The 9,832-nt window shown below is 33.9% G+C and overlaps 2 protein-coding genes across 2 annotated transcripts; both read right to left on the bottom strand.

Moving 5' to 3' along the window:
• Positions 1-1,967: 1,967 nt before the first annotated feature.
• Positions 1,968-4,251, bottom strand: LOC111026502. The gene is made up of 2 exons (XM_022304602.1): positions 2,139-4,251; positions 1,968-2,005 (listed from the first exon to the last, which is right to left on the bottom strand). The coding sequence occupies exons 1-2, from the start codon at positions 4,249-4,251 to the stop codon at positions 1,968-1,970; spliced, it is 2,151 nt and encodes a 716-aa protein (XP_022160294.1).
• A 36-nt stretch (positions 4,252-4,287) lies between these two features.
• Positions 4,288-8,011, bottom strand: LOC111026501. Its single transcript, XM_022304601.1, has 7 exons — positions 7,942-8,011; positions 7,306-7,445; positions 7,073-7,186; positions 6,888-7,001; positions 5,620-6,225; positions 4,962-5,130; positions 4,288-4,815 (listed from the first exon to the last, which is right to left on the bottom strand). The coding sequence occupies exons 1-7, from the start codon at positions 8,009-8,011 to the stop codon at positions 4,334-4,336; spliced, it is 1,695 nt and encodes a 564-aa protein (XP_022160293.1). The 3' UTR covers positions 4,288-4,333.
• Between the last annotated feature and the right edge of the window lie 1,821 nt (positions 8,012-9,832).

Here is a 9,832-nt window from a genome sequence, read left to right as displayed (position 1 = left end):
GGACTAAGTCCTACACTTCATAGAAAGGTATATGAGGTGCGAAACTCGTCACCCTCTTGATGAAGGCACCTTCCTTTCTTACGGTCCGGTCGGCATCGCCACGTGAGACCCGAGTTGACTGTCCGATCGCCCTTCCTGCGCGGAGGGACCGTGTGGCCTCCCCGGCAGCAGGGGTGTTTCACTTGGCTTCCAATTTAGCTTCGGGATGTTATCATTTCTCTTTGCCGACTACTGGTGAAGCCGCGGAACTATCCAACCCGTTGCTTAATATGGTTTAAGCAACCGCACGATGATATACTCCTATCGGCAGAGTGGCTAGGCTCCCGGGAGAATGCTCACCGATAGCTTTCGCCTGACCAGCATGCGGCCAATAACCACTATCGTCAAGTGAATGACTGCCACTACGAATCCGATCCCAGACGTCCACATCAGTTTTACCCGGTGCTTGGTTCCAGACGTCGTTCCCGTAGTACTTATTCCCAGTTTTACAACCAGGCATCTAAAGTGCGATGTTTCGGTCAGCGGTGCATCATTGCTACCGGAATAGCTAGCACTTGGCCTCCCTACTATTTACTTTTTCCAGATACAAGAGGGCTAGTGGTGGGCCCTAACAACGCCACGCTCGTAGGTTGCGCGGTGGTCGCGTCCCCTCATTTTATATTTTTACAATGGAGTGAGTACTCCATTCTCCACGCCCCGCCGGCGTCTACAGGCTTGTTACGGCCCTGCATCGTTTACCACGCGCCCCCGGCGCACCTAAGTGGTTTTACCCACGTAGGCCACTGGCTGAGTTTCAGCGGTTGTTACCCCGAAGAGCAATTTTCCACCGACCTCTCACCATCAACGTTTTTCAACACAGCACCTCGCATCCCAGATGCTTACTCGATCCGAGGGAGCGAGTGACAGCCGTCGGGATTCGCAGACATCACCCCTAAGAGTTTATTCCACGATTCCCCGTCACCGTCCATTCGCTACCGCCACGCGTCCCAGACGCCCTCACACTGAAAAAAAAAATTAATTCTGATAACCAAATTATGGTTACCACAACAGTGAAAAGTTGTTGGCTCAGGGACAGCAGTAATTTCGGTTAAGATGACAAGTCATTATTGGTTGTATGCTATTAGTTGTTTTTACAAGAGCAATTGTGTTTACTACAAAACGTTATCTGGTAATGCTTGCAGAAATAATGTAACAGAAACGCATACATTCCTGTTTCACTTACAGAACACACAAAATATTTTCTGTAGGCATAACAAATGTACGTTTTATATTATTGTTGAGGGAACAATATATAACCATGCGAGCAGCAAATTATTATGTAATGATAACAAAATGGTCATGTTAGACATACTATACAACCAAATTTAATTGTTTGTCGTACAAATTATATTGTAATATACAAATACATTTTTGTAGTAGTAAATATAGTTTTCACTGACTGTTTCAACTTTTTTAGCAGTCAATATTAATCAACTTTGTATTTGGAAAAGGGTGCATAAATAACAATGATTGTTGGATAGTTTTACATTTGTATTGTTTCATATATTGTGAACTAAAAAAAATTTAATAACAAAAATTACATTAATTTTACATATCAAATAATATTCTTCATTCATAAAAAATCTGTTCTAATAGATTAATAAAAAATTTTTTTACCTAATAATATACAAGATTTGAGAGTGAATTAAATATTAAAAACATATATAATAAATCTATTTTATTTTATATTTATTTACATTACATAGGTAGTAAACTTAAAACAAATAACATAAACTATATTTAAGATAATTTATTAATATTGTTGATATTAAAAACGTTTCAATACAAGATGTGAAAAATACATTACAAAGAACTCCTTAATGTTATATACTTAGTTCCATCCGCAATAATATTTATATGATTTGGTATAGGAGAAATTATAGAATTTTGGAAAATAAAATTATTACCAACTACTAATTCATCAAATCTTACTTCATAAGCAGAAACATGTTCGTTAAAGCCAATACTAATAAAAGGAATGTATTCAAAAATGATTTTATCAGAACCATAAACATATATATTTTTGACAGAAATAAATTTAAAATTATTATCATTATCTATATCTTGGGTTAGTATGCTATTGATTTTGTAGCATGTACCTTTAACAGTAGCCCAAGTAACAGGAAATAGTGTTTCTTTGGAATCGAGATTGAGTTCATTAATAATTTTTTTACATTTAATTGAATTAATGATCTTCCGAGGACCTACATCAATAGTAGCACACAATCGACCCTTATAAAATGTTGCATTGAGCTGTAATTTATGTTTAATGGCTAACGTTAAACAAAGATTTCTTCTGTTAAATGACGACCTAGCACAAATTTTTAAAATTCTATGTTTTGCCTCATATCGCATTGCCCAAATATGACTAACAGGACCAAACTTTTTAATCATCGATGGGTAATGAACCAAGAAATGGAATTTTGGTTTAAGACAATTGTTACTGTATTTTAAATAAAGATCATTAAGTTCTGCTATCAAAGTTTTTAGTAAATAAATACTTCCTTCTTCAAGTGCAGGTGATAACATAATATCTAAAACTTTACGTAAGGTAATAAATAGAATCCAAACTGGTTCTTCAATAGGGATAAGATCGCCAATTATTAATCCAAAATATCTAACTAATATTAACATTTCAGATGCAGATTGTTTTACATTTCCTACATCAATGTGATCCATATTTATTGTACACGGTTTATTTTTCTCAGGACCAAAATCAAATGCAAATAATCTATCATTTAAAACTTGTAACGAAAATAATTTTAGGTCCTTGACATAATAAGATATAATAAAACCCATGATATACTTCGCACATCCTTCAAGAATATCATGCATTATATCAACGCCTACTTGGTCAAACAAATTAAAATTTTTAACATCTAACCACACACACTTTTCTTTTATGCCAGTTGCACTTAGATCGTTCATTTCCAAGTGCATATAATATTGATCAATAGATCTTAGCATACTTTCATCTTCGTAACATTGAAATTTTAAATCATTTTTTTTTATAGTACAAATTCGACATGAATAATTTGAGGAAAAACTTTCAGTAAAACCAATAATTGAGTGGATTCCTAAATTATCTCCGATAATTAATCCCAAATCAAAGTACAATACACCTTTAAATACAGGAGTATCTATTTCTATACCAGTTTCTTGCAAATAATTTAGTTCATTAATTAAAGGATTAAAAATAACATTATTTCCGAATTCCACTCTATCACTAGAATGAAAAAGTAAAGCAAGGAAAATATTACTTAAAACTGATGTACGATGAGGTGGTATACATGGGATAGATACATACACTGCTCCCACTTTATGAACACCCGAATGACTCCCAAGTACATTACTTTCAAAGTCATCAAAGTACATGAAGAGCGGTAAAACGGTTTTACCATTAAATTTTTTCATTCTGCTTTGCCAAAAGGTACCCTGAACAAAATTTCCTATAACACTTTTATCATTTATCATTAAGCTAGACAAGTATTCTAAGGTTTCACTAAGGACATTTTCAAGACAAAAAAATTGTTTCAGAACGTTTCTCAAGGGTATAAATTGTTCAGTACAGCTAATAGGTTCAAGAATAGACACACCTTTTTTTATTATTCTGTTTAAACGTTGGCCAATAATAATTTCTTTAGGTTCTACATAAGATTCTGACTCAGCAAAGTAACGAAATCTCTTATGTTCAGTTTTAAAACAAACGAAAGCATTCTCAATAATACTTCCAACATCATTAAACATAGAGCAATAATTTTCAGGAATTTTATTTTTGTTTGATACTTGTTCAACATAATTTGTAATGAAAATAACTATACCCTCAGAAAAAATCTGTTCCACACCATCAACAACTATTTGTATAACATTTCTAGGTATAATTGGATTAGCATATAAAGATGCAATAAAATTAGCAATAGACTTGTTCAATATTTCAGCGGGGTTAATAGTTTTAGTTTTATTTGCTGTATCTGGACTCTCGGGAGAAAAATCATTAGAGTAGTTATCAATATTTATAATTTTATCTGAAGGGAAATTGTTTTTTAACTCGGTTTGGGAAGTCGAAGGATGTAGTTCTTCATCTAAAATATGTTTTTGTAAATGTTTTCGGAAAGAGTTTTTTAGATTAAAAGACCTCAAGCACCCATCTTCTGCACAATAAAATGTATCAAATGTATTGCATGAATGTTGGAAATTGAAATGTGTAAACATGGTATTAATGCTATTCAGTTTTAATTTACATAAAAAACAAGTGGGCATATTGAAAATTATAGATTATAATTAATATTTAACTTTAAGGTAAACAATTAATATCTGAAAAAAGTGCATTCACAATAGTATAATTTTTATCCCATGGAGTAGTGATATTGTAAAATCCCTTTTGAATAAAACACCAAATTAATGCAGATTCCGAGGGATATTCGGCGTTTAGTGTTAAAATAACTTTAAAGCAACAATCAACTGCTGCAATTATTGTATTAAGGCGATAATAAGTATTGTCAACTACTACCAAGTAACTGGATATTTCATTAATCGTTGGACCAACAATTATAATAAAAGGTTGCAATGTCTGTCCAAATGTTCTCAACTTTTCCCTTCTTCTAGTGACCGTTTCAAGAATTTCAGCATCACTTTTCACATGTGTAATGAAACCATCTCTGGCTTCGAGTTTAGAAGGTCGCCACAGTGCTTTTGATTTTTTAGCTCTTGTACTATTGACACCAATGATGAACGGGAGACATAGAAAAGCAGCAATATTTGATGTTTCTTCTTTGTCTGTAATTATAAATGAATTGATTACTTTTGGATTTAAGTAAAATGAACATTGTATACATAGGTATTTATGGGTATAATAAATCTAGGTATATATAATTAATATAGTATGAAATACTTATATATTAATATATCTATCAATAACTAACCTACAACATCAAACTGTAAATAACTGTTCAATAGTTCATTAGTGTCAAGTTCTTTTGATTTCCTAATTTTTTCAACTGCCAACTCAAATATTCGCCTTTTGTAAAGCGGCAAATGTTGATATAGCTTATCAGATGAGTTTGGAAATGCTATATCAAAGTCCTTTAAAAACTTAACAACAAAAAAACATAAAAATATGTATAAGTATTAATATTTAAATATAGTGAGTTAATACTTGTTATATTACAAAAGATATTCAAATAAACAATTTAAAAAATAAAAATTTGCACAAACGCCAAATTAATGGTATAGTAATACAGTAGGTATTAATATTTAATAGTATAAAGTGTTGTTATACTATTAAATATTAATATTACTACCCTCAAAAAAAATTTTTTTCCTCCGTTCACCCATGACATAAGTCAAATTAAAAACTAACATAAAAATACCATATTATTGTTTATGATTTATTGAATTTTACCAGTAGCTCCAGTCTGAAACTAGTAGTTTTAATTACATGTATATAACACTATTAGCATAATATGTGAATTTTTTTGTTTTAAATTAGTTATTCACATATGGGTTTTATATTAATTTATTGTTGTTTAAATGTTGCCTAATAATATAATATTATAATATAATACAGAACACCATACTTACAAGAAGATAACCAGTTGGTTTTTTCAAAGCAGGATACTCTGTCATGTACTGTACTATAGACTGTCCATCTTTTGAAGCAATTTTGTTCAAACGGATATGAACAGTTTTATCCCAATTTTCTTCTACTAACTTCCAAGGATCACTTGAGTTTCTCAACCACTTCTGGTTTTCTTCTACATCTTCCTGAGGGTTGATGGTCACAAATCGGTTAAGCCCACTAGATACTTCCGTTGGAGAAGACGGACCAGAAGAAGATGTTGAACTACGGCGTGAGGTATTAATGATTCCTGATTTTCTATAGTCCCTCCTTCTGTTATTTAAACAGTCCAACAACTTTCCTTTGGCTGCCCTCTTTAAGCCGGGACCATACGACAGATACGGAATAAAATAGACTGCTGAACGTTCTTGACTGAATACAAGTGTAATTTGATAGGTTAGTTCATGTAGCCTAGATGATGGGACTCGTTTATTAACATCATCTCTTAGCTCTTTATTAATAATCAAATTACATAGGCGTCTACGGCCTATGCTGTCCAATAATCCCTTTTTTTGATATGTAGCTAATAATGCTTTGCCTTCATTAGCACTTTGAAGTAGATCTATCAGCTCTTAAATAGGTAAAAAATTATTACTATTTAGTATTTATATGATTTTATAAGAAATATACCAACATGATATTATTTTAATTATGAAGATTTTTATTGATAGGTATAACAACTATATAAAAATTAATAATTAGGTTAGATAGTAAAAAGTCTGGTAAATTTATAGTTATCAATTAGGTGCAGACACAAAAAAGTCATAATAATGAAATCATTCTTATACAAAACAACATCATATTAAAGAAGGCTTAAAGAATTTACATTTTAATAATTTATTTATGAGTTGTCAGTGGCGGAAAAATGTGGAGCGAAGCCTTTTGAAACACACCTAAAGAATTTCTTTAACTTTATAAACATGATATTAGACTACTGTGTACCATATTATAATATTTATGCATCCATATTATTATAATAATTATTAATTGAAGGGGTCAATGGATAAAGGTGTTAACTAACTTCTTATAACATGTAGGTAACCATAACTGTTATTGGTAACTACTAAATAAAACGTCATCAAATTGTGATATAATGTTTATAACATTATAATACTTTTATTCATGTAGTAAAATGCATTTTTGAAAAAATTTCAGTTAACACCTTTATCTATTGACCGCTTCAATTATGCCCCTGTATGTTGTTACACATAGTAAATTATAGGTACTCAACTGTATTTTCATATGATTTTTGTGAAACATTTGTAGAGAACGCATCAAAATCATCTGAAACCTCTTCAGTTGTTTCTACTTGCAGAGTACATGATGGAGTTGATGCGGTTGTATCCTAAAATTATAACAAGTTTTTAAATAGTGCTCACTAACCAAAACCCTCAAATCACTGAATATTTTACTCACAACAGATGTAAAAGGAATATGCTGATAGTCTTTGGAATTACTGGTATCAGTTTGTGTCAACTCGAGAAGGATACTGCCAATATTGTCTCGGGGTTCAATATCAAGTGGGTCATGCTAAAATAAAAATTGAATTCTTAAAAACTATGAATAAGTAGAATTTAAAAAAACTTTGTGTTCAAAAAAAAAATTATTCTTTAGTTTAATTAATTTTAAGCAACTAAAAATATCCATACTAAATCAGTTGTTCCCTGTACTATAGCTTTCCATTCATGTAAATTTGAAATTAATCGTGCTCTGTGTCCAATTACTGGGACTAGTTCTTTTATCATGTCTTCAGTTAATAGCAATAAAGTTTTCATATCAATTTCATTTTCTGCGAATATAGTATGAAATAAATTTATAAATACTATAATATTTGTATTTTTATTTTATTTAAAAACATTTTTTAATATTTCTTATCGTAATAGAATTGATTATAATCTATTATAATAATAAACTATATTCTTTAATGAATGGCAATAGTAAATACAAATTTAAATAACAAAAATGTATAGGTAGTACACACAAGAATTATACCTAGGACCTAGCCTATAGTTATATTTTTTGTAAAATAGACATTGGCTCGAGAATGTAGCAATTTTCGACAACCTATATTATGTAGTATATGTAATGTATTCGTAGGTACCTACAACACGTGTACCACACACCGATATAAAGACAAAAAAATAGTGTTATAATATTGCAATGATGTACTTTAAATACAATTTATTATTGTGTTTATACGATTAATGTAAAAATTTAATATTTAAGAGTTAGTAAGTACTAAGTACTAAAGTAGGTAGTAGGTATTATATTATATGCGTACTTACCACGGAATATGTCGATGTATTTCACTAGGTCCCAAGCTTTTAAGAAGTCTACTACATCGTTGTCTGCCATAATGAACTTTGAATAGATATGACAAATAAATTATTAAACACTGAATACTGAAATAAAAAACAAAAGAAACCATGTGCTTTCAACAGTCGCGCGGGTAATGCGTCGTCGAATTGTCGAAAACACGTTCAGTCGACACTCTGTTTCACGAATGGTAACCACGTCGGCCCGCCGCCGACCAACAGCGTTAGAGACACTGGGTTTTCCCTTGATATTTTGTTATCTGTATTCTATTTGTGTATAGCGTATTATTTATTTTGTACCCATTACCAAAATGATAATTGTTGGCTTGTTGGCATTACAATTTAGAATTCTATACACCTCATTACACAGTTACCTTTTTGTAAGAGCAACAATCACGCTATTATAATTATTATCCAGTATCGTCTACTAAATTATTGTAGTTGCATTTCAATTTTTATGATTGGGGTAACCAAAAATATGGTTAGATTACTTAACTTGTAGTAGGTGCAAAGTACATATTTAGTATAACATAAAAATTGGTACACACTACAAGAAACCATTTAACAGAAATCAATTGATACTCTTGACAAAACGTTGGTTGAATGAATCACATAATTTAGTTAGTATTAAGGTTTTAAAGTAGTAATAACCAATTAAGGATTAACAAATTTATTCTGTTGTAAACCCACACCGATTTTTTTCAGTGCAGCTTTTTCAAGCGCGAGTCTCTACTCATCAACGCGACCCACCACATGACCGCGCGCGACCACGGCATCCCGCATGAACAACCGAAACTCCTTCCAGAGTCCGGGAGTCCCCACGAGGCACCGCAGCTCACACGGCCAGGGTAGACCGCTCGACTCCACGAGGTCTCTCAGCGCCTTTCTTGTGTCCTAGAGTGCCTCACAACTGAATACGACGTGTTCCATCGTGTCCAGTGCTCCGCATCCCGAACACTCGCCAGTCTCTTATTTAGAGAAGCGGTGTAAGTATCCCATAAATGCCCCTTGCCCCGTTAGGAACTGGGACGGTTCGTGATCAACTTCCAACCAGCTACACTTCAACCTATCTTTCACTTGTGGGAAATAGCTATACTTGAGTCTACCCTTCTCACTAGCCTCCCACCGTGCTTGCTAATCGGCAATTCTTTCCTCCTCTACCCTCATCATGGTCTCCTTCCCGAGGCCTTCCCTCTTACTCCTAGCGAGGTGACCCCATTTTCTCACTTCTAGATCCAACGACAACACACCCGCTAGCACAGGCAGGGCCTCCGTACTCGTAGTACGATATGCCCCCGTTAACGCAAAGAGTGCTCCACGCTGGACCCCCCAAAGGAGACATTTCATCATCCGATCTGAAGCGGTTTCACCCCACATTGCGGCCCCGTAAGCCATCCTCGGCACAAATACACCTAAGTATAATCTGCGCGTCGTACGACCACTAAGACCCCAGGTAGAGGCTACAATCCGCCTGATCCTCTGAAACATGGGAGCCGCCTTCCCCGCTACTCTTTTCACATGGCTCTTAAAACTCCACCTATCGTCTAGAGTCACTCCGAGATAATCCATCTCTGTGACTTCCACCAGCCTCTCCCCGTCCATCCTAACCGTGTAAGGCGGAGTAAGCTTTCCCTTCAGACACATGACTTTCGTCTTTGCGGCTGAAAAGGAGAGTTTCATTCCTCCCGCCCAGGACCCTGCCCTGCCCAGTTTGTCCTCCGTCTTCAGGATCACCTCGGCACGAGTCCGACCCGCTATCATCAGTAACGCGTCATCCGCGTAGCCAATGGATAGTTCTCCTTCTGATTCATCAAGAGACAGTAATGAATCCATCAGAATCTTCCAGAGTTCCGGACCGAAC

The sequence above is a fragment of the Myzus persicae genome, unplaced genomic scaffold (assembly GCF_001856785.1).
Source record: "Myzus persicae strain clone G006 unplaced genomic scaffold, MPER_G0061.0, whole genome shotgun sequence".
NCBI classification, from domain to species: Eukaryota; Metazoa; Arthropoda; class Insecta; order Hemiptera; family Aphididae; genus Myzus; species Myzus persicae.
Note: the sequence above shows the minus strand (reverse complement) of the source record. Positions and strands in the feature narration are given on the sequence as shown.

What these genes read in the sequence shown, in the direction of transcription:
- LOC111026502 (XM_022304602.1), bottom strand. Translation starts at nt 4,251, where the DNA reads ATGTTTACACATTTCAATTTCCAACATTCATGCAATACATTTGATACA. An exon ending in TACTTGGGCTACTGTTAAAG is followed by an intron (nt 2,006 to 2,138) that starts GTACATGCTACA and finishes TCCTTTTATTAG; the next exon opens with TATTGGCTTTAACGAACATG.
- LOC111026501 (XM_022304601.1), bottom strand. Translation starts at nt 8,011, where the DNA reads ATGGCAGACAACGATGTAGTAGACTTCTTAAAAGCTTGGGACCTAGTG. An exon ending in ATACATCGACATATTCCGTG is followed by an intron (nt 7,446 to 7,941) that starts GTAAGTACGCAT and finishes CTATATTCGCAG; the next exon opens with AAAATGAAATTGATATGAAA. An exon ending in TACAGGGAACAACTGATTTA is followed by an intron (nt 7,187 to 7,305) that starts GTATGGATATTT and finishes TTTTTATTTTAG; the next exon opens with CATGACCCACTTGATATTGA.